Source organism: Centruroides vittatus, unplaced genomic scaffold (genome assembly GCF_030686945.1).
Source record: "Centruroides vittatus isolate TY-2023 unplaced genomic scaffold, ASM3068694v2 contig_1506, whole genome shotgun sequence".
NCBI classification, from domain to species: domain Eukaryota; kingdom Metazoa; phylum Arthropoda; class Arachnida; order Scorpiones; family Buthidae; genus Centruroides; species Centruroides vittatus.
The window spans coordinates 173,192-199,491 of record NW_027120931.1 but is presented as its reverse complement, the minus strand read 5'-3'; the positions used below and the strand labels follow the sequence as shown (position 1 = coordinate 199,491).

Here is a 26,300-nt window from a genome sequence, read left to right as displayed (position 1 = left end):
TATTTCACAAAAGTCTAATTTCAGGCTGTACCAAAGGCTGTTTCAGGCTGTAACTCTTTCACTAAGCGAGTGAAAGAGTTGAAACTGAATGCACGCGCAGTCAATGACTTCTACGTAAAAAAACAACTACTTCAATTATAATTATTGCAATTATTTTTGCATTTAGAAGTATGAAATAATGTTATTTTGTAAATATTTTTTAAAATTTTAAATTACAAACAAGTATTCAGGTCTTATGGAATGTTCTCAATTTGACTACTACGTGAGAATTCGTGTTACCAAGTTTACAGTTATAAAATAAATATTTACGGATGAAAGCTTATATTGTTTATGGTATAAAGTTTTGAAGAAAAAAAAATATTTTATATAAAAATTAGTTTGATTTTTTAAAAATCTTGCATATTATTGAGCTAGATCGCCTCGAGATAAGGTTTTAATATATAACCAGGGAGGAAGCGTTAGGTTCAACTCTCACCTAAGTCCTATTGTGTATCACAATAGGGCATAGTGAGGCCTAGAGAAAATTTAGGAGGCCTCGTTTACTGGTTCCTATTCATATTATTATTGTTGTTTTTATTAACAAAAAATTACATCTTTAAGATTGCTTTTTATTAATAATGATGAAGACGAAATATGTAGGATGCTACGTATTTCATCTATTCAAAAATTAAATAAGACCTCTAAGAATACGAAGCTCCTGGTAGGGCCATGTGTTAAATTCAATGGGTGATGGATTGGATAATAGAGCCGGGTCTAGAGATATTTTTACCAGAGGCAGAAGGATAAATTTCCGCTCCTATGTATAGTTTTTTTTAAATATATATATATATATATAATCTAAACTTGTAGCTGCTTTAAGACCTGGAATTAAAGTTTATTGCCTGATTTTTGATAATAATTCTACAGAATTGTCGGGATATTTAAGGGATAAAGCTTATTAGAGCACTATCGTACGAGGAAACGAGTGCATCGAGCAAGAGCGTCTGACAAAAATCGTTAGTGTGCTTAAAGTATTTGACGAACATTGCAAGATACATTTGACTTTTTATATTGCAATTTATTAATTTTCATTTTTCACCAATTTGGTTTTCTTTTCCATTGTTCAACTTCCCTCGTTTGCCTCACTCTTGTCCCGGCTCTGTTGGATAACACTTAATAATGAAATAACTTGTAGAGGGTTTGGATTTATTCGTGTGCGGCGATGCGACACATGGACGGTCTGCCGAGGAGGGAATAAGGGAGGTCTTTTAAGAGAAACTGGCCTCTATTTAAGTGTTACTAAATTGAAGAAAACCCCGAAAAAGCTCCACGTGCCAGCTGGTTGGCCCACGATCAGCGCTCAATAGTTTTATTCACTCGTACCACTGATTGGTTTAAAATATAGAGAAAGACTCTGTATTCACTATATAAAAAACGAAGCTTCTGTTGATCTAGTTTTTGATGAATATCTTTTAAATTTTTATTAATAATGCCATAATTACGTAATCGCATCCGTGCAACAGTGATTCATGTTACAGGTAAACATTGTATGCGGTATTCACTTGATAGGATTACATAGACTTATGATAATAATGCTATTTTTATGCATGGCTGATTATGTGCCATTTTTTAAAAAAGAAATGCTGTTTTGTTTTTAAATACAGTACAGTTTTGTTAGTATTTGTGTATGTTACACGAGATTGATCCAGTTTTATAAAATTGTTTTTCGGCAAAAGAATTTTCAGCTGTTCCATATATATTATATACATATATGAAAATTTTATTTATTTAAATAAATATTTATTATACAATGAATAAAATATTGTTTTATTGAATTTTTTTTAAATATAAATATTTATTTTTTAAAAAAATAATTAAATTTTTGTTCGATTCAGAAAACGAGGGGGCGTTTTAATACATTGTTTTTCGTTTTTCTGACACGTGGTTGGTTCGTTTCGAAATTGAATCATTTAATATTTACTTTATTTTAGATGTAGAAGGTAGAATGGTTATTATTTAATATTATAATTGAGAAGTGAAGTTAATGCTTTATATAAATATCATATTTTACTAAACTTAATTCAAGTATTAAATTTTAGTATTTGAATTAAGTGAGAAAAGATACGTCCTGACTACACAAAACAAAGTAAATTGCATGTATTTCGTGTAAAAGATATTCAGAAATTCGACCAATATATTAGGAGATTGGTCATGTATGAATTTACAACTGCTGCAATTTGCTTTACCTAATGTAATCAACCAGACATCCCCAATTTTGCCTGTCAATATTTGATTGTAGAATCAATCGTTGAATAGAGCAGTTTAATTAATAACATGCCAATATAATAGAACCACTTTATAGATCAGTTAATAAATGAATTTTAAAAAAATAACCAAAGTTCAATCAGTTTTACACACCGATTTTGTTGATTCTGTACCAAGATGGCCTACCGGTGGCTGAGCGGTTTCGTTCTCTGAACACTGGGAGTTCGGTTGTAGGTTTGCGCCTCGCCGGGACAAGCTGGCCATTTGAAGTTTTCCAGATTTTCTCCACATCTGTAACACCCGAGTAGGGGCCTTAAACTCTTAAAAAGACCTCCCGGAAGGCATTCTCCCTAGGCAGATCGTCCAAGTGTTGCATTGCCGTAACTTACAACTTAAACAAACAAACAAACTGTACCAAGATCCCAGTTGGATTGTAAATGTTATTGTCAGCCAATTTAGTGCATTGTGAAAAAAATTTCTGTCTTACAAAATTTGAAAATAGTTATCAAAGATTGTCTTTAATGATTTGTAACTAATCTAGAAGAAGATGGGAGAAAATAAAAATTTGTACAGAGAATGGAGAGGAGCAAATGGATACTTTATCGTACCCTATAAGAAATTGTTCGTTATAAACACCATATTCTAGTAGAGGAAAGGAAAGAGGACTAGTAGGATGTGTAAAAAGATGAGAACGCCGAGTTATTTCAACAACTCATTTCAAATTTTGTTAGATTAATACTTCAGGATATAAGAATTTTAATTACCAAGTTATTCATTTTTATGATAAAGTATTTCATTGATAAATAATGTGAAGAACTTGAAAACTTTGATTTATATGATTTGAGTTGGTGCTATAATCTTCCCTGAGAATTTTAATTTAAAAATAAATATATTTAAAAAAGTTGTTAAAAAATACCAATTTAACATTATTTTGTGTAGTTTCAGGTTTAATATATTTTTTAATTAAACCTTTAAATTGCTATTTCAGTTAACTTTATCATTTAATTAGGCATTAAACTCTACATACATAAAAATTTTTCAATAAGCATTTATATCAACTTAGTGTTTAAGTTTTTAATTATTTTCTAACTGATGACAAGTTACATGTTGGAAAAATTACAGGAATATAAATTAAATCTTAAATTTATTTCCAAGTTGATTAATTACATATGAATAAAAGTGAATTATTAGAACATAATTAGAATCTTAAGCAGCTGCTTTCTATTTTAAATCTTTAAATCGTCTTCCTCGGTATTTATCTAAATTTGCTATTATTTGCATGAATGGAGAAATAATTTTTTGTGTATTATGTTTGAAACTAATTAAAAATATCTTCATAAATACAAGATAATATATACTACAGTAATTTAATGCAAAGCCAAAGTAGATATGATATCATATTGTCATCTTCGAAGTTATTTAATGAAAGAAAACTCATTAAAAAAGGCAAATAATGTTGCTCAGCAGAGAAAAATGCCGAGTGTTACATTGAATAGAAACTAAAACAAATGTAGTATATAAAATTTTAAAATTTTGTGTAACAAATTAACCATGAAATATTAATTAGAACAACTTACAGAGAAAATTAACATTGCTTGACATGAAATGATTGTCTCTCCATTAGTTATTAAATAAAGTTAATGAGTTATTTAGGGTTTTAAAATATTTTTTATATAATAAGACAATGCAATCAAATATAGCAGTTTCTTGAAATTGTAAATAGCTAATTATGTACTGAGGATAAAGTTAAAATCTTAGAATGTTTAACAAATAAACTAATAACTACTCCTTGGAATAAACTGTTTAGATTATTTTCTCACACTTAATTATAATTTACCTTGAACAAAGATTGTTACTTGCTTTATTAATGTTTACGAACACAACTTTTTAATTAGTGGCTTATAAACAAAATTAAAATAATTGAAAACACGGGAAAGACCTGGTTAACCTAATGTAAATTATATATTTTTCATTTTTGATGATTTAGCAATGTTTTTTTTCATTGAATTAATTAACAAAAATAATATATTTGTAATTAAAAATATAGGTTTCCGTTCTATTTTCTATGTATGGGAAAATAACCTATAAACATATTAAATATCTAATTTAGATTTATTAAAATTGAGTAATAAATTGAATTATTTATTAAATAGCATTGATAGTTTTATAAAGAAAAAGAATATAATTAACAATAAATATAAATTATTTTAATTTATAAACTTATACAATATCTATAGCTTCGGTATTGTATTTAATTCAAGTGAACTGGTGAAGAATGTTTTCTGTTTTAAATTTTTAATTATATTATTACGAAAGATTTTAATTATACTTTTTAAACTTTAATTTAACAGCATCACGAAACCGATCACATTGGAAACAATAACAGATCAAGTCCCGAGGGCAAGAAAAAATCATTCGTGGCAGTTAATCGACTGGAAGATGAACAAGCTATTAGAGCTGTGGAATTCCATCCAAATGGAAAAATGTATGCAATTGGCTCTAACTCTCAAGCTCTTCGCATTTGTTCTTATCCAAAAGTGCATGATTTGAGGTAAATGTATAATAGTTTACTTTTTAATCCAATAAATTATAAATATACCGTCAAACATTGTTGTAGAACACTTCTAAATGGTGCCATTTTTGTAAAGCATCAATGAATACTTGTCTTCAGTGTCTATAAATAGGATTTATAGTTTGTTTTTCAATTTTATAACATCAGTTATACAGAATAATAATTCTCCAAGCCTTATTTTCTATTGCAAAAGTGATATAATTATATAAAGGAAAATTGAATGCTTTAAAATTAACCAACCTGTATATTAATCAATCTATTGGAATAATTCAAAATACACATTCTATGAAAAAATTCATTAACGTAAAATTATTCAAGGGAGCCACAAGATAGCACACTCTCTTTCATTATAGATGGCCTTACAATTGGTTAAGGGAGGGGTCAACTTCATTTTCTTAAATGAGAGCCCCCATTTTTTTATTGCATACAGGGGTTGATCGGTTAACGAACAGTTCAGACTGCGAACAAATCAGACAATGAACACTTTCGCAAAAGATTTTTGTGTTCGGACAATGAATACATGTTTGGATAAAGAACACCTGACAGAACAAACACAAGAGGAAATGCTGCGTTTAAGTTTTGTAAAACTATTTTTTAACGGCATCTACACATAGTTTATGGAATGAGACTTTCACAGTTGTATCCATGATATTTTTAGCACCAGTTAATTTCTGTTCTCTGAACTTTTTATTTAATGAACAATTCAGATAGCAAACATGGTCTTGGAATGGATTATGTTTGTTAACCAATCATGCACTGTATTATGATTCTATGTAAAAAACAAACAAACTTTTATCTGAAACAATTTTTCCAAAAGATGCATTTATCAAAATTTATGAGCATTTGAAGATATGGTCAGGAGAAGTTGAACAGCTTGTACAAACAAGCAGTTTTAAGCACTATGAATTAGCGGAAATAGTGCAAAAAGTACATAAATCATTTTAAAAGAAATGCATCTAATTTATTAAATACTTTCAGAAATGACTGAGGTTTATGAGCTTGCAATGTTCTAGATTAGTGTTCCGCAACCTTTTTCTACTTGCGGCACACCCACGACTCAACGCGGCACACCAAAATGTTATTCCTCTCAAAAACGTATGATATGATACTATTAATAGAATTACGTAATGCCACTAACCTGTTATTATTATTATTATTAAACAGACATCAACATCTGTCAGCAAATTTATTTTACATATAATTTCTTAGAATACATAAAAATGCATGGCTTGTAATAAAGAATAAACAAATATCATCTTATTTCATCGGTGCTGCAGCAGAGAATGAAATACAAGTATAAGAAACACAACAACTGTGATAAAAAATATATAAATAAAACTTGAAATTAACAGAATATGTAAAGTTCACGTCACACCTTTCACCATGTGACGGCACACCGGTTGCGGAACGCTGTTCTAGATGATCTACAATTTCCATTCTAGACTTTTATTGAAATGGCAGATAATGCAGATTAGAAAATAAAGCATTATCAATGAACAATTTTAACTTTGGAAATAAATCAAATTATGGTGAGTCAAATCTGGTGTGTGTAGCTCATATTGACTATGAAAGGGAAGAGAATTACATTGAAAAACTATAGATTCACGAAACAGTTATTTCTTATAATTGTGTAGTAAATTAGTGCATATTTCTTTTGAAATAATCTTCTATAAGGTATGTTTATTTATAATTAAATTAACTTGTGTGAATTTGTTTTTGCTGCTCCCCTTTTTTTGTTTTAGTACAATCTATAACAGTGAATAAATGAAAATAAACATATTTTTAATAAAGTTAAATGCTAATAATCTCAGATAAAGTAAACGTGATGATGAAAAATTTAAAACGTTGGGAAATGTACACTGTAACAATATAAAAATTGAAATAAATACTATCAGTAAAGAATAAAGTTTAAAAAAATGATAGAAAAATATAATGATAGAGCATAGAAACAAAAGATTCTGACGAATCAATAAATAATTGCATTAAATTGATGCTTATTTTAATTTTTTTGTGTGATACATTTAATTATATTTTTATTTTTAATATAGAGAAGATCATGCTGCTCATCAACCAACAATATTGTTTAAAAGATTAAAACATCATAAAGGATCTATTTATTGTTTGGCTTGGAATGCAACGGGTGATTTAATTGCTACTGGTTCCAATGATAAAACAATTAAATTAACAAGATTTAATGCCGAAAAGTATTCTGTTGAAGGTAAGGAAATTTTCAAATCACATAAACATTTTCAGTACAAAATTACAATTATATTCATTGAAATTTAAATTTTTATTTTAAACAAAAGAGTATATTTTTTCCGCATTAAAACTTGACAAAGTTAAGCAAGATATGAATTTGATAAATTGTTAAATATGCCGCAACCTGTTCTTATTTAATGTTACTTTGAATAATTTATAAAATTTATTTTCATGGTCTCTATATGTTAAGTATGGCATGAAAAACACGATATAATTTAAATATATATACATGTAAATTCATTATTTAAATTTCAAATAATTTTCTTTTTCAATTAAATGATATGAGAATAAAGATAATTAACGGACTGATTCCGTTCCATAACATTTGTTTTCCATAAAGAAAGCTAATCAATAAATATAAACTCAATCTTTAATCAATTTTCATATGAAACTTGAAAGTTATATTAATAAATACTTTTCACAGATTGGTCTCTAAAAAGCAACTTATTAATATAACATTTAAGTAAACATTTTGAGAAAAATTCCTTTTGTTATTTAGGAAATTATGAAAAAACAAACTACAATATGATATATATTCAAACAAAAACTGCTTGATTATTAATAGGCTATGATAATGCTATTATTAAGATAATTAAATTATGTAATTTAACTTAAACATGGGCTTTTAGGATGCCATCTTGTTTTAGTATTAATAATTAAATTAAATATTATTAGTACAAGATGGCAGTCTAATCACCTAATGCAGTTTTAATTAACTTCAACTGTACTAATAATTAAATATTAAATTCTGATACATTTACTTTAAAATTAAAAGTAGATTTCAGTTGTTTTGTTTTCTACATTACTTTTTTAAAACGTATATGGATATTTCTTACACAAACGAGTTTTAACTTTTTCGAATAAAATGAACAAAATTTTACTCTTATAGAAACCAAAGTTCAATGGTAGAGTCCCAGAAACTCGATTGTTGATAACTCAACATTCCACAAAATTCAGGTGATTCGAAACACACAAAAATTATATTTAATCTAATTTTTACCTCTAAAATTTAACACTAGGATCAAATAAGTTATCATTCTTGACTGGTGACACTTGATAATAGTATCGATTCCAAATATTAGCGAGGTTGAGGTCGAAGTTTTAAACGCGAAAACATGTAAATCGGACATTCGGCGCCGTTTTCCTGTAAGCTTAGAAGTTTGACAATTGTGTTTGGATAGTCAGTGGAATCATGCTTGACTTTCCAAATGCCATTGTCAAACTTCTAGGCTTACAGGAAAGCGGCGCTGAACCTCTGACATACACGTTTTCACGTTTAAAACTTTGGCCTCAACCTCGCCATTAACAAAGAATATAATCCTTTTTCCAAGTTGTCGCTGCAAAACACTGCAATGCAAGTGTCGCCAAGAACTCGAAAGTAGTCACCGAATAGCCAATATTTTTAAAATTAAATTTTAATGATAAATAGACATTGTCACTATTGGTACAATTAGTACATATAATATTTTTACAAAAATTTCACTATTTAGAATAGCATCATCACTAAGCTGTAAAACTTGTCATTTTCAGTAACACACATGTTTATTTATTTTGTATTTTTATGAAGTTTTTTCATAGAAAAGAAAATTTAAGAATATGATCGATAACAATAAACCTAGAATCTGTTTCAAATTTTAAAAAATTCGTTCTATGCAGTACCTCTTGATCATTTCTTATTTTTCTCAGGCTCATACATCACTGAACTTTTTTCTATGTAAGAGAGATTGTAATTTGATTTAATTTGATATTAATAAATAAATAAAAATATATACCATATTTTCCGGTGTATAAGATGACTTTTTAATCCGAGAAAATCTTCTCAAAAGTCGGGTGTCGTCTTATAGGGCGAGTATATCCCAAACTCTATATTTTAACTGTAAAAGTCGGGGGTTGTCTTATACGCCGGAAAATACGGTAAATAAAATAAAATAAATACAAGATCAACATTAAAAGTTGAATAGAAACATAATATAAAAGAAACAATTAGCAAAACAGAAAAACAAAATTATCAATAACAGAAAAAAGACAGAATAACATTTGAATATTGTTTTTATTCCATTTATGTTGTAAATAAATTAATATTTAGGAAGTTCTGGAAGAAAAGAATTGGCCTGGCCTGCAACTCATCTACCTCTAAGCGGAATTACTCCATTTATATTAATTTTCTTTTTGTTTGAAAGAGTTAAACCAAGAGACTATTTTAATGAAAAAACGGCAAAAGTGCTAGTTTTTTTTATATATTGTTTTTAAGTTTTTTTTTCTTTTTTTGTGAGAGATATTTTCGACAAATGAACCAGATCTACTTTTTATTTACAGTATATAGAAAATTTCCGGTTGACTGCTACACAAATTTTTTTTTTTTCTTTTAGAAAATTCACACACTAATTCCTGGTGAAATATTCTTAAAACATTATTTAAATGTCTACATTTAATTAATTTTATTTTAATAAAATTATTTTTAAATTTGAGTAGTTTTACTCTCTTTGTTTTAGTTGGGTGATTAAATGTATTGAAATTGTTATGTTTAAGTGATGACTTCATATTAATGTTTGAACTATCTATCTGTAAATAGATATAAAATATCATTTATATTTTTATAATACATTTGATGAATTTTTCAGGCAGAGAAACTGAGCTTACTATGCACTCTGGAACAGTGAGAGATTTGTGTTTTATGGAAGATTTAAGCAACAGATTCAATTTATTAATTAGTGGAGGAGCTGGTGATAATAAAATATTTCTTACCGATTGTGAAACTGCAACACCGTTTCAATTTCTTTCAGGACATTCAGGTTAATATATTTTAAATAACTTATTTAATATTTAAGTCAAATTTTTAATATACAGTCGACTCCGCATAAGTCGACACCCGGATAACTCGACACTCGTCGGTTACGTAGTCAGTTTTTTGTGGTCCCGGCACTTACATAAGCATTAATGTTATTAACCTTAAAAAACTCGGTTTGCTCGACATCGTTTAACTCGTCACCACTGGATAAATCAACATACTTTTTCTGTTTCACACTTTTTAGACGTCTGATAAGTCGACTTCCCTCCTGAAAAAATGAGTTCACACCGTACAATAAGCTGTGTTGTGTGAACTCATCTTTCAGGGAGGGAGTCGACTTATCAGAATTCTAAAAAGTGTGAAACAGAAAAAGTATGTTGATTTATCCAGTGGTGACGAGTTAAACGATGTCGAGCAAACCGAGTTTTTTAAGGTTAATGACATTAATGCTTATGTAAGTGCCGGGACCACAAAAAACTGACTACGTAACCGACGAGTGTCGAGTTATCCAGGTGTCGACTTATGCAGAGTCAACTGTATATATATTTTTTTAGTTCACATTTTAACTATTTATAATGTGATTGTGTATTTCATTTTTTTTCTGTAAATCTTTACCATTTGACACTTAATAACTTACTATTAGGGTGATGGAACATTTATATTTAGTTTATTCTTTTTCAGTTCAGTCTCCACAATATTTTAATCATTATTCTATTTATTGATTACAATAAATTATCTTCACATTATTAAAATCATGTGTTTCCTTGAAGCTATACTTTTATTGCAATATTTTACTGTATTTACTACCATTATAATTTAAGGTTTAAAAAGACACACAGTATATAGTTTTCAAAAATAACTTTACAATGGAAAGTAGTCAACTGCCTGAATTTGAGGGTGTAAACAAATCATATTCCCTATCCAATACAGGAGCGTTAATTGTTAGCTCTTGTATTTGGACGTAACAACTATATACGTGATTATAAAATTATTAAATGTTGTTTTACTGTATTTTGGCTGTTTTACAATATTTAAATGTTTTAAAGATATTTACTTGCAGAATTATCCTTTTTAATTGTCCAATGGTAACAACTTAAAACCAACAAATGATATTAAAAAATACATACAATACAATTGTCGCAAGTTGACATACAAGTTGTATGGTTATATTTACTTGCAGTTCACTTTCCTTAATAATTAAATTATACATATAATTTTTCTCTTCTTACTCCTGACTTGCTAATGTTTACCATTACAAACAATAGCCCCATGTAATCTGGCGATTGTTTGGCTTTAATCTAAGAATCAGCTTTGTAGATATAAGTGTTCTGTAAAATCTCTACGGAAGTATAAAAGAACAAATAAGGACTTCTGAAAATAATACAAAAAAATTTATAATACAAAGACAACAGAATGTTTTTATAAACATTTCATATATTTGCATATTACAGAATAATTCGGGTTACATTTTTGGTTGATTATAGTTTCTATATTATCACTCATACTTGATATGATTTGAAAATATAAAGCTGTGCATTAGTTTCATTCAGATTGCTTTGTATCTGAATGAAACTACTATTTTTCTCTAGCAGTCAAAAAAGTATTTGAAGATTTTTTTATAGCTGTGAAAAATATTAATAGCTGATTATTTTCAGATAAAAATAATCTGTAATATTTAAAAACAAATGAAACTGACTCAAGTTACCTACCGTATTTACTCTCGTATAAGACGAGGTAAGTACTCGCATATAAGTCGTTCTATGTGCACGAGCAAAAGATTCTTTGCATTTTTTCAAATAATTTTTGTGAACCGTGTATTCACATTTTTTTACTGGATGCTTACCCTCTTGTATTTAAAAACAAAAGTATCTAGGTCGTTTGAATCATTCTTGTATATTGTCAGGAGTAAAGATGAATAGCAATAGGAAAAGCAAAGCTTTTGAATTGAATTCCAGATCAAAATTCCAAAATCACACGGGAGCACGATATCAGTTTTAATCCATTCCCAAGTGAAAATTCATTTGAAAATCAGAATTCGGAGAAACTCATAAGTGTAATCGACGGAGAGTGGATTTGATCTTTAAGAAAAAAAAAGGTTCCCGATTGTCCGGCTTTACTCGAACAAATTATGTTGTTGATTTTACAAGATTTTTCCTTAAAATTTAAAATGCCAGTAATTTTTGTGGGACAATGTGTGCATTTACATTCATTTGATATTTTACTTGTTATTAAACGAAATACCGTATTTTACAGACTATAAGACGCACTTCTTTCTTCGAAAAATTGCTTAAAAATTAAGGTGCGTCTTATAGTCCGTAGCATCTTATAGTCTGTAAAATATGGTAAATCTAATTTTCTTTATTTTGATCTTTAAAGTCACACCTCGTCCTATATGCGAGTAAATACAGTATATTTCTTTTGTTTTATTCTAAAATTGTAAAATTAATATTGATTTTTTTTTTTTACATGTTTTTGATGTTTGACAACAGTTTAATAACTATCATTACATAGCAGAAAATGTAAAAATAAAGTATACAAGATGTGTTCAAAAAGTAAACATGCTAATATATAAAATAATTATTTAATATTTTCAAATAAATTATTTTAAGCTTCAATAAACTTTTCCCAACAATTTCTCTAATTCAGGAAACATTTAGAAAAATCAGTTTCTTTTGGGAATCAGAAAATTTTCTTCTGTTCTTCTTGTTGGAGTTCTATTAACTCATTGACTTTTAATGCTTCTTCCAACCTTATGTAAGGAAAAAGTCATTAGGAGCTAGATCAGGGGAGTTGGATAGTTATGGAAGAATAGGCTGTTCTAACTTTAAAAGGAAAATAGTTTGAATCAATAGAATGAAATCAAAGAAAATTTTGTGATTCCTAAAAGAAACTAATTTTTCTAAATGTTTCCCGAATTGGAGAAAGCACATTGAAGCTTGGGATAATTATTATTTTTTTTTTGTGTACACCATATTAGATTCCTGCGTCGGCAATACCTGGCATAGGTTAGTAAGTTAGTAATACGCCGAGGTTTCTAGGGAAAGTTACAGCCAGAGTGGTTTCCCATTGCCTTCTCTGGGGCGCGATGTTACGCGAAGGGAAATGCCTTCCAGAAGTTCTTGTAAGGGAAACTGGCCCCTATTCAGGTGTTACAAACGTAGAGAAAACCCAGAAAACTCCACGTGGCCAGCCTCGTCCGAGCGCGGCGCAAACCTGCAACCGAACTCCCAGCGTTTAGCGACAGAACCGCTCGGCCACTGGTGGGCCTGTAATTATTTTGAAAAACTTAAATAATTTCTTTATATTCTAAACACTTTTTGACTCTTTTGAACATATTATTTTGAAATATTTTTATGCGATCATAAACAGGATTCATATAATTTAAATTGGGTGATTACTTCATAAATATAACTTATTCAGTTGTATGAATTGACTACATATAAATTATAATTACAGATATTTGTTTATATAAATACAGTAATACATATTTATATGTATCATTTTTTATACGAGGGAAATATATTCAGTATACGTTAATTTCATTTCAAATATACACATACATATATTTACTTCAAAAATAAATTCTTCGATATCTTTAATCAATAAATGAAAAAATTGTGAATAAAGGTCTTAAGTATTAAGACACATTAATATACAGATGCAATGATAATAAACAATTACTGTCTTAAAATTATAGAATTAAATAATATTTATTGTAAAAAATTTTAAAATCATTAAATATAAGTTTAAAATTGCCAGATTATCTTTCAGTCTACATTAAAGTTAATTTATAATTAACATAATTTAGCCCGAAGGTAGGTACTTACGTTGCCGTCTTATGTAATTATCCCGTAATTTTAGGCAAGTTATGTTAATTAACTCATTAAAGATTAAACTTAATGTAACAAGAAAAATAATTCAGCAGTTTTAAAGTTATTTTGGTAATAGATCCGATTGTTAATTATGTTATTCTGTAATAGTTTTATTGAGACAGGCAAATACAAAATATCAATTAATTTGAATCTATAAGAGTATGTTACGAAAAATACTTTTTTTTTATTAACTTATTTTAAATTATAAAAAATATATATAACAAGAGAAACAAAAACTATTTCTTGGGTCATATATTTGATTTTATCTGTCAAAAATATTTGTCTGTTTGACTTGTCAAAAACATTTATTTGATTTTGTTTGTCAAAATCATTTCAGTTTGATCTTTCAAAACATATTTATTTACTAATCTTTTGAAGTTTCTGTCACTTATTTCTCTTTCTCTCTCTCTCTCTCTCTCTCTTTTTTTTCTTTTTATTTGAAATTTTATAATAAAAATTTTTATAAATAATATACAAATTTCTTGAGAACATTTTTTCAAACCATAAAAAGTAGTATTTTATTTCACTTATAATTATTTATATTTTACATTATTTTGAAAAATTTTACTGTAAAATTATTAGCGAGGTTGAGGCCGAAGTTTTAAACGCGAAAACGTGTACGTCGGACGTTCGGCGCCGCTTTCCCGTAAGCCTAGAAGTTTGACAATGGCATTTGAAATGTCAAGCACGATTCCACTGACTATCCGAACGCCATTGTCAAACTTCTAGGCTTACGGGAAAGCGCCGCCGAATGTCCGACGTACACGTTTTCGCGTTTAAAACTTTGGCCTCTACCTCGCTATTATTTTTTTGAATTATTTATTGAATATTTATTATTATTGTAAGTATTCTAGAAAGTCAGTTAATATATATCATTCACAAAATAAACCACAATTTAATCAGTAAATTTTAAACTTTCAACTTAAATATTTCTACATAAAGAAATTTTAGAATTGATTTTATTAAAATTCTAAATGAAAACATTGAAAACTTTTTAAATACCAGAAAGACTTTAGTACAATTCAGATTTTTTTACTTTTCTGGCTGTTACATGTAACAGAAGGAAAGTATGGCAATTGATCAAAATACGACCCTTCCAGATTTTTACATTTTTGGACTTTGGACCTTGAAATGTCAAGAAATGCAAAAAAATTCGGGTTTTTCTGTGTGTATGTGTGGGACACGATTTTGTTCACCCTGTTTTAAGCTTAATAACTCTTGTTCCTTTTGTCGAAAATTTCTGAAATTTTGCAGGAAGATTTGTTTATTGCAGTTAAACTTTGGCGGTTAAAGGCCGAAAGGTGCGTGAATCAGTTAAAACTTGTACATAACATTGAGAACATAACGGATATAATGATGTATTATTTATAATATTTATTAATATTATTATATTCGGCCAATATGGATATAATATTATAATGTAAATATCTGTAATGTTTCAGTTAATCTTTATAAGTGAAAATTACAGATTGGATATTATTTAAAAACTTATAAAACACGAATACTATAGCATATTTCTTTTTTATTTGACAGACTGCACAAATTGCCTTTATTTAAGATTTTTGAGAGCTAATTTAAATGTTTTTAAATGGCATGCAGATAAATTGATGTTCTATTAAAATGTTGTTACTAGTTTAGAAGCAGAAACTGTTAGTTGTGTGAAGATGGCTAATTGTTTTGAATTGGCTTTTATTACTTTAATAGTATAGGTGATAAAAATGTTAAAAGGAATCCATATACATGTATCAGTATATGGAAACTGCTCTTATAAAGGAAAGATAGAAACAGTTTACAGTTTATATCTGGAAACACATAAAGCATAGATATTATTGGAACAAATAAATGTATTAATTTGGCATTATGCCTTTAAGCTTTTTTTACTTAAAGAAAAACTTAAAAATCTCTGTAGAAGTAAATACATTCTAGTACTTTTATAGGTGCGGAACTTACGTGCACAGAAATTTGGCATTGTGTCATTTTGGCATGTGGACATTTTTTTTAGAAAAAAGAAAAGCCTAAAAGAAGAACTAAATTTCTTCATTTTTCTATTTATTTAAAAAATTAAATAAGCTTAGACTTTTATTAAGACACCAAAGATTTGATAAACTCTTTTTGTAAAGTATTTAGATTTTATTCTTATTAGAATTACAGTATGTGACTGAAACTTGCAAATTTCAATATTAGATCGGTGAAATTTCAAAATGTTGATTCATAATTACAAATTATAGAAGATAAAAGTAATAAAAATGGATCAGAATGTTATGAAAATGATAAAATTGAAGACTTTTATGACTGTTATAATTACTAGTATTAGCGAGGTTGTGGCTGAAGTTTTCGACGCAAAAACGTGTATGTCAGACATTCGGCGTCAAATCCAGTAAGCCTAGAAGTTTGACAATGGCGTTTCGGAAGTCAGTGGAATCGTGCTCACATTCCAAACGCCATTGTCAAACTTTTAGGCTTACGGGAAGGCGGCGTCGAATGTCCGACGTACGCGTTCTCGTATTGAAAATGTTGGCGGCAACCTTGCTATTATTATTTGAGTTCTACTATCTAAAATTATCACCAAAGCAAGCCTTAACTTACCTATAAATTAAATCTTCTAATAGTAAGAAAAGTTTACTTAGCCAAAATACAATATTAAAGGATTTTTTGAGTATATTTAATTTATAATGAAATAGTTAGATTAATTACAAAATTAATATGAATTCTAATTACCAATTAACTATTGGAACTTTTAAAATTTAAAAATATATTATGTTTAGTTGAAACATTACGAAATTCATAAACTTTTCTTAATTTCTTTAAACAAACTTTAATTTTATAATTAATTTTATTTTATCTCATAATAAACAAAAATAGATTCTGAATATATTTTAATTTGTTTTTTTCTATACATAATATGGGTCCAGTTAAGTCCATAATGGGATCAACCAAGCAGAAAAAGTCTGAGACAACCCGATCAGCAAACAGATCTGTGTCCCTCAGAGTGCGAGACATAAGCCTTTACTATCTTAGGCATCTGGACAGTGGCATAGCGAGGGGGGTGCAAGGGGGTGTATCATGCACCGGGCGCCACTTACAGAGGGGCGCCCAGATGGTCTCCAAGACAAACTATATGTGTTTCTGGAGAAGGGAGGGGCAACATAAAGTGTCGTATCCCGGCGCCAGTTATGTTCATTACGCCACTGCGTCTGGATATCAAAATTGATAATGAAGCAGGAATTTGAATCATAGACTTCGGCAATCACCAAGCTTTTTTAATAAAACAATTATGTTAATGAATTGTTACTCTACATCAGCGTTTCTCAACCTAGGGGTCACAACCCTCGAGGGGGTCACAAAACAATAATGAAATCATTTTATGAGAAAAAATTATTTATTATAAACTTATAAACATTTTACTTACAATAAGTACACATGTAAAGAAAAGAAATCAATATGATGGTTGCATTTGTTTACATTTATAATTACCGTCAAAATTCAATTAGTAATAGTAAGGCTTACTGTTATTATTCCTTTGGGTGGGGGGTCGCGAAATATTAATTTTATTTATATTTACTATTTGGGGGGTCGCGGAGCTAAGAAGGTTGAGAATCGCTGCTCTACATTATACAGTGTCATTACTAGGATTGTTATCACTCCCATAGATTTCTTTTTGTATTAGACTGTATCAAGTTGTTAGTAATCTCTTTTTATGACCTAATGTTACTTGTAAAACATAATTTCCAAATATTACTAAATGTAATGGCAATTAACATAAACTAGCAAATTGAAAATTATACTTATAAGTTACAATATCATACACACAGTTTAATATGTATTTATGTATTTTTTGTAATTGAACTATTTAGTTTGTTAAAACTAATATTATTTGACAGTGACATAGTTTCAAATGCAGTTTATGGCACTGAGTTTGGCCTGGATAATTAAGAAAAAAAGAGCCAGAAAGCTGAAAGGTCTTTGAAATGAAATGTATAAAGAAAGTAAACAATACCAAGTGGACTGACAAGAAAGACAGCCTAAGACTGGAGCTAAAATATTCTGACTCTATAATAAGTAAAATCCACAAAATGTAATTGCAATGATACAGACTTATTGAAAGAATGACATCTCGGGCTTCCAATAGCTGCATTGTTTGCCAGGATTAGCAATAAGAAAAAGAGGAAGACCTGGGATCACCTGGATGCAGACAGTGAAGAAAACTTTGGGCTATAAACTTACATACAAATTACCTTATAAACAAGGAAAAGGGATACTTGAAAAAATTTTTGGAGTCATGGAGGACTCAACCGAAATTGGACAGAAGAAGACAAATCAACAAATGAATTATATTATAAATTATAATTGTAAAATGTAAAATATTTTTCTATTTTTATTATAATTTGGAATAATGACAGTTCTTAGAGAAACCAGAGCACAGTAGAAGGTTCAAAAAGTAAATTAGCAGAGTTTTAACTTATAGGTATATTAGCGAGGTTGAGGATGAAGTTTTAAACGCGAAAACGTGTACGTCGGACGTTTGACCCTAGAAGTTTGACAATGTCGAGCACGATTCCACTGACTTTCCAAATACCATTGTCCAACTTCTAGGCTTACAGGAAAGCGGCACCGAACATCTGACGTACACGTTTTTGCATTTAGAACTTCGGCCTCAACCTCACTATCGATACATAACTTATAAGCTGAACTTCAAAAAAATGTTTTTATTGTTATAACTAACTAAAAGGATATTTTTTTAAATAATAAATTTCTGCTGAAATGCTGCACAAAAATTTTATAAGAGTCATTTTAGTTTCATCTCCTCTGATGGTGTCACTCAGTATAGTCTGCACCCAGCACTCCTAGTGACATCACTGCATACATACTACATATATAGTTCTTCATCTATGATATTGTTCTTACCATGCTTCGTTTTTTTTTTGTATTTCAGCTTTCATATCAATAAAAATTTTCTACAGGTTTTGATAATGTGCCATTTAGGCTTGAAAATATTCAAATGCTTTTCTGTTGTTTTATTTATTCATTTTTCTCCGTAAAAAGCCATTTTTCTTTTATAAAAGATCTATTTTATCACATACAGTAGAGTCCTGTACGACACGCAAATAAAGCAAGCAACAACCCTCGAATTTTGTCAGTCAGAGGTATACATTTTTTCTCCAACTTATAGGCCAAGGTTTAAACTTTCATAAATCGTGTGATAATGCAGGTTTCGATAACGCAATTTCCTACAATGCGTAACGAATCCCCCGCGTTGTACGGGACTCTACTGTAGTTGATTCATTTATATTTATGATGCTAATGATGTCTTTCTTGAAAAATTTCTTCTTTAATTTCAAGTGTTTTTCTTGCTTATTCAAGGTTATGTACTGTACTGTTCAAATGATCTTACCATTCCTAAACTTAATTATGTGATACTCTTAATTTACATGTAACTTAAGCTTCTGGGATCAGAATGCATTTTTTTAGAATGTTATATCATGATTTCTGCATAACATCTGTGCTAATATTATTTAAAACTATGAAAATCTGCGAATCTGTTAAATCTTATACAAACCATTTTTTACACTTTTACTATAACTTTAAAGATTTTAAAATAATTCGTTTTTAATGTGGATATTTATAAAGATATTTTCGGGGAAAAATTACATTCAGAAACACAAGAAAAATGCGTCATAAATTCAAACAAAATAATAATAATAATTAACTGATTAAACTGATGTAAGTGTGTATTTTATTATTTCTAAATCTCTTCTGTTATGTTCAAAATTTAGATTCGCTATCTGATTAATCCTAGCAAAAATGTTAGCAATCAGAGCAAAACTAATGTTTTTATTAATATAAATGGGCTGCAATTTTCAAATTGTAGACCTATACATTCCCACTGTCGTTTGTCTGTCCTTCGTTAATCTCGAGAATGGAGTTAGATAGATAAAAATCAAGACCAGATAAGGAAATCTTAGGGGCCAGTTGGTCCCAATTAACCATGTGTGAACTTCTGTTCTGGACTAGAAATCATGTAATTTTTAAAAAAAATAAAAGGTATTTAAAAATTGCAGCCCAGCATTGTGATGATGTCACCATAAATAATTGTTACATTAATGAACTGTCACTGTTAAACATCAAAACATCCTCATACTACGATATTAATGTATTATTTTAATATCAACAATGGATATGATAAACATGAAATAAAATTGATTTACCGTATATCTTGGCGGATAAGACGACCTTCAGATAAGACGAGGTATAAATTTCTTGACTATTCACAAAAACGTCGTATGGGCTATTCTATTTTGTACACCTACCCTACTCTCTATTAGTAAATAATTACGATTTGTCCGTTTTTTTATAATGGTTTTAATTTATACGTGGTACGATTCAAAAGTTTGGGGACTGCAGTAATCTATGACAACAAAAGCATGTATTTGAAGTTACAGCATATGAAATGGTTTCTATCAAACCACCTCTACGTGTTCAGGTTAATTTCACCCATGTCATGTGATTAAACCGCAAGCGCTGCTGTTTTTTTTTCGGAGATAGTTACCTTTGTTCTGCGATGTAATAAAAGTGGAGTTTCAAGAACAACCTCCAACATTAAATTTTGTCAGCGTTTAGGTAAAACACCTACGGAGACTTTAAAATTGCTAAGAAAGGTGTACTGTGATTCTACCATGGCGAAGTCGAAATGTTGGAGGTTGTTCTTGAAACTCCACTTTTATTATGTCGCAGAACAAAGGTAACTATCTCCGGAAAAAAACAGCAGCGCTCGCAATTTAAACTTATTTTAATTAAAATTGGTCGAATATTTTTATTCTTTACATAATTTTTTATCTTGTATATTTTTATATCGTGAATAAATATTTATATATTGTAATCTGATACAGTCAGTTATTTATAAATTTAACTTTTGGACTTAAATAACATTTCATTATACAAACGAATAATAATAATAAAATATCTGTAGATTCAAATGAGATAAAGTAAGAATAATATCTATTATTATGAAATGTTTGATCTCGAATTAGGTGTATTTCAAACAAATAATGATAATTTTTAAAATAAAATTGAAGTGTGATGTATTATAACAACAATAGAAATAAAGCAGTTTTAAGAAGTTAAAAATAAGAGAGAGAGAATGTTTTAATAGTTCCATAATGATAAAAATACATACATTTTCAGCAGATTTTTATAAGCGCCTAGCAAGCCTTATACAAGGTCCTACAAAGTAAGGGGAGAATAAAAACCTAGGAAATGATTAGTTTAAGGTACAGTCGAGTCGCGGTTATCTACGGATAGCTAACCCCAGGGTTTTCGTGTTTTTTTTTTTAATGTCAGTACTGAACTTATCTAACAGTCTAATACCGTGTGGTCTACAGCTTATAGGACTACATTGGTTCCATATTATCGGTATCTTTTATTATCTGGCTCATCGCTGTTCCTATTTAAGCCAAATCGTCGCGACTGTATTATACATCATGGAATAAAAAATTAAAATTTGTAGAAAGATATTTTTCAAACTTATTTATTTAATATTATGTGTCTTGAGCATTTAGATAACGTATAGATAATTTATTTAAACAAATTATCAAATATGTGCATGTATGTATAGTATATGTATATATATATATATAAATTTCTATAGTAATTAAATTAATTTGATATTTGACTATACGAAATTTTTTCTAAACAATTCCAATTTTTCTATTTCTTACTTAGGTCAGATTCTCAGCTTGTATACATGGGGAGGAGCAATGTTTGTAAGTGGTTCTCAAGACAAAACGGTTCGATTTTGGGATCTCCGTAGCCGTAGTTGCACCAACGTTGTACCGACCAAAGGACAAAATAGCTCTTCAGTTGGTAAATATTTATTTTTGTCATTAAGATAATTTTTAAATAAAAGTTGCATGTATAAAGTAACGGTTAAATTTCAATCTTAGTTTTTAATTTACATTAATTTTTAATACTTCCACCAATAATTTCTTTTAGGTAAAACTAAGCATTTGTCTAAAATTTTAGATTCACTCTACTTAAATAAGTTTATTAAGTGATTAATATGTGCTTTGTTTATAATGCATAACATTATAATAATAGCGAGGTTGAGGCCGAAGTTTTAAACGCGAAAACGTGTACGTCGGACGTTCGGCGTCGCTTTCTCGTAAGCCTAGAAGTTTGACAATGGCGTTTGGAAAGTCAGTGGAATCGTGCTCGACATTCCAAACGCCATTGTCAAACTTCTAGGCTTACGGGAAAGCGGCGCCGAATGTCCGTCGTACACGTTTTCGCGTTTAAAACTTCGGCCTCAACCTCGCTAATAGCTAGTCTAAGATCTCGGATAGCTAGTGCAAGTTCTAGTAAATTCTTTCATTATACAAACTCAAGATTCAACATTTGTCTAATTTTTTATATCTATATCAATAAATTATTCACACGATTTCAGATAAATTAATATAATTATAAAATTTAATTTTCTAAATATTTCTACAAGATAATATCAAAATAATATACGCTTATCTAATGTATCTTGATTAATAGCAGAATCATATGATATTCACTGATAGTAGACAATGGAATGTAAATTTGTTAACAGTGAAATGCTTATAATTCATCTGTTTTTTGACTTTATAATTCTTACACTTTTTCTTCGCTAGATAGATTTTTAGATAGATAATTAATTAATGTTTTTTCTATACAAAAAAATATATTAAGCTGCACTAGATGTTTATAAAGTGCTAAATAAATGTAAAGACAAGACTGGAAATAAAGTGAACATATTTACGACGAACAATATTTAAATCCGTATGCTATACAAGTGTAATATAAGATTTTAAAAACATTAATCTTTAATTTAAAAATATATATATTTGTATTTTTATACCGTATCAAAATTCATATAGAATTTCTCAATGTGTAGATATATTTAGTAAAATGCATAAAAATAAATTTATAAAATACCGCTGGCTATCGAAAGGATGATACCATCTGCTTACGTATGTATTTTTTATATATATCGTGTCACTGCGGTGGTGTAATGGTCATTTATTTCCACTCATTTTTGTCGCTACTGCTATTTTTTTGCACCATATTCTTTTACGACATCCTTTTTCTGTTCGTTTATGTCAAATTTCTTTTTCTTTTGAATTAAATATAATTGAATTTGCAGTTATTGCTTTTTATACATTTGAATTATTCTCGATTAATGATTAAAAAAACATCAGAGAAAAATAAATATAATCTAATATATTTCTTAAATTAATTATTTTGTGTATTTTATTATATTTAAATCATATATATATATATAGCATCTTATTAAATTCTGAAATAATAATGCATTTAAAATATATTTAATCAGGGAGTCCTGTAGCCTCGGTTTGTGTGGATCCTTCTGGAAGGCTTATGGTTTCCGGACAGGAGGATTCCAGCTGTTTATTATACGATATACGAGGAGGACGTACAATCCAAACATTCCATCCGCATACCGCAGATGTCAGGAGTGTCAGATTTTCACCGAAAGCATATTATTTATTGACTGGATCGTTCGATAACAAATTAGTATTAACAGATTTGCAAGGTAAAAATAGAATATTTAAAATTACATTATAATTTTTGAATAAAAATGATATAAATAATAAATTTTTTTAACGAAATATTAAAATTAAATATTTAAAATTTTATATTTAGTTATTTGAAAAATAATAATAATAAGTCAAGAATTTTTATAAAAAAATTTACATTTATTGAATATGTGTATATAAATTCTCAAATAATTTAAAGTTATCTGAAGATTTTATTTGTTATTAATATTTTTTTATTAAATTTGATAATAAATGTTCATTTTTATTTAATTTTTTAGTAGTTCTCTTTCTTAAATACTTTTTAAAATTTAATTTCAACCGCTTTTCACGTAGTGAAAACTTCTTTTAAGACTCGAACACTATCAGGTTTTAAACTTGTCATCATGAGTCAACAAGAGAAAAATATATATATATATATATATACACTGTATTTTTTTAAAAATCTTGTTTTGTTGATAACTTCTGATAATAGATGTAAGGCCTGAAAGCACTCGAGTTTTCTTAAATTTTTGTTTCAAGGAAAACAACTTGAATTGGATTTGGGTTGATGTTACCTATGGTAGCGAACATGGCGGCTCGTCTCTGAAACAGTGGGGACGCACATTCTAACCTAACCTAACCTATTCTAATAAATTACCAGAATTATTTCCAACCAAATTATTAGAATAGAGGTAATTTATTAGAATAGGTTAGGTTAGGCTAGAACGTGCGTCCCCACTGTTTCAGAGACGAGCCGCCATGTTCGTTACCATAGGTAACATTAATCTGGATTTGTTTAAGGAATTTCTATAACAACTATAATATTTTAAAAATTGAATTAAAAGTTAAAATACTTTAATTTAATCTTTTTTTTTTATTATTTACTTTTAATATATTAAGTTTTGTTTAAGAATAATTTGTATAAATATTACGAAATGTCATAAAACAAGGACATAATATATGATTAAACAACCATAGATAGGTCCAAAAAGTAATTAAATAACACAAAAATAAATAAGAGAACAAATTTGACACTCTATTCCACAAAGTACCTAAAATCATCTATTGTTATTTTGACATTTTATTTTAAAAATGGTTACCACAGAAATGTAACTGAATAGTTACTGTAGTATCATTATATTTATATATATTTAATTTACATTGACTCGAGAGAAAATTCACATTAAAAAAGGCGTTAAGGAACTTTTAATTTCCTACAAGCACTTTTGACATAGTAACAGGCATCATCCTCGGGCAGAAAAACGTTCCTTAACACCTTTTTTTCGTGTGAATTTTCTCTCGAGCCAGTACAATTATTGGCGTGACATCCACCATACGTGTAAGTTAATTTACATTGACACAACGCTGCAGTGATCTTATATTCCAGAACAAGCTGGCACAAAAGAGCACGCTCTTATAAGCAAAGCAGGAAATATGTTTCAAAAGGGAGAAAAAGAGCAGTTTTCATATACAAGAGCATGCTTTTATTTGCGCAGAAATACAGTATGTTTTTGAACAACCTTTTCGAAAGATGGTTCTGCTTATTGGCCTAGAGCCATAGCAAGAGAAGTTTATATTACTATATTCAATATTGATGTAGCTATTTTGATTTGATTTTTTAAAAATTAGACACAAAAATTTTTTGAAATATTTAAATTTGGTTAATGTTACCTATGGTTCCAAAATGGCGGCTTGTCTCTGATTCCAGCAAATAGAAGAAAGGAAACAGTAGGGACGCACGTTTTAACCTAACCTAACCTAACCTAACCTATTCTAATAATTTTGTTGGTAATAATTATGGTAATTTATTAGAATAGGGTAGGTTAAGTTAGAACGTGCATCCCACTGTTTCCTTTCTTCTATTTGCAGGAATCAGAGACCAGTTGCCATTTTGGAACCATATGTAACATTAACCTTAAATTTTAACTGAATTTCTTGTTATAAAATAAGAAGAGTAACGTGTTTTTTAATTAGATATGTTACAGAGATAATGAAAATAATATACTAAACACAGATTTTAACTTTATAATTTAAATCATTATCTTCATTATATATTATATGTATGTTTAACAGTAACAAAAATCAAATTTAGCTTTATAAAATATAATCAATGTATATATTAAGTTATATTAAAATAATATAGTATTTCGAATAGAATTTCTCCAAATTTCTTAAAAATTGTTTGTAATTATATATAATAATTTCAGGAACGTATAACATTGTATCGTACATCCGATATATTACGCAAGTGAATTAATTAGAGCCTCCAAATTACTAAATTAATGTTTTTTAATCAAAGTATTAAGTTTACGATAAATATTTACTTTTCCGCCAACTTCATTAAAATTAGCCATTTATACACGAGTAAATGGTTAATATACACTGTAGGACTGACGTCTTTAATCTTCGAGAGATATTTGAGATGTTATTCTCTCTCCATTCTTGATATCTACTTCATTTAACATTATATGACAAAGCAGTTATAAACTGCATTCTTTTGATAGAGCATTTACAAGGTAACGAGGTCACGAGCCATTGTCAAAACTGGTTATTCAGATATTACTAGCCATTCTTGTGTTCTGGGAGATGGATATGGTTTAGTTAAGGTCAGTCTTATAAAGTACTATGCTAAAGATCAAGACAGATATCCAAAAATGAATTATGGATTAAAGAACATTGGGGGGATGACTACTTTATTGTCCTTGGTTTAGTTTATTAATTAAAATAGTAATTATTTTAAATGTTACAGAAGGAAACTTTTAATATATTTGTAAGATTATCTTCTATAATATCTAAATTTTATATTTATATATGAAAAGAAATTGGGATATAACATTTTATTCAAACTTTGAGGAATAACAATCGAAATTCGAATTACAAGAAAATTATGTTTTATTACACTATGTTTTTTGTACTTTATCGTGTTTGGGAACGTTTAATTTCTGAAATTTTTATCATTAATAATAACAGTAAATTTTCATTTTGATTGCGTGTATTTATAAAGGAAGATA

The 26,300-nt window shown here is 28.6% G+C and overlaps 1 protein-coding gene across 2 annotated transcripts in view; it reads left to right on the top strand.

Moving 5' to 3' along the window:
• LOC136968670 (WD repeat-containing protein 47-like) overlaps positions 1–26,300 on the top strand; it is a 48,779-nt gene that overhangs the window by 12,333 nt on the left and 10,146 nt on the right. For both annotated transcript variants that reach the window (XM_067262669.1, XM_067262670.1), the window contains exons 2-6: positions 4,596–4,795; positions 6,865–7,034; positions 9,697–9,867; positions 21,455–21,595; positions 23,088–23,306. In XM_067262669.1, the coding sequence (XP_067118770.1) occupies positions 4,596–4,795; positions 6,865–7,034; positions 9,697–9,867; positions 21,455–21,595; positions 23,088–23,306 (901 nt within the window). The remainder of the gene's footprint in view (positions 1–4,595; positions 4,796–6,864; positions 7,035–9,696; positions 9,868–21,454; positions 21,596–23,087; positions 23,307–26,300) is intronic.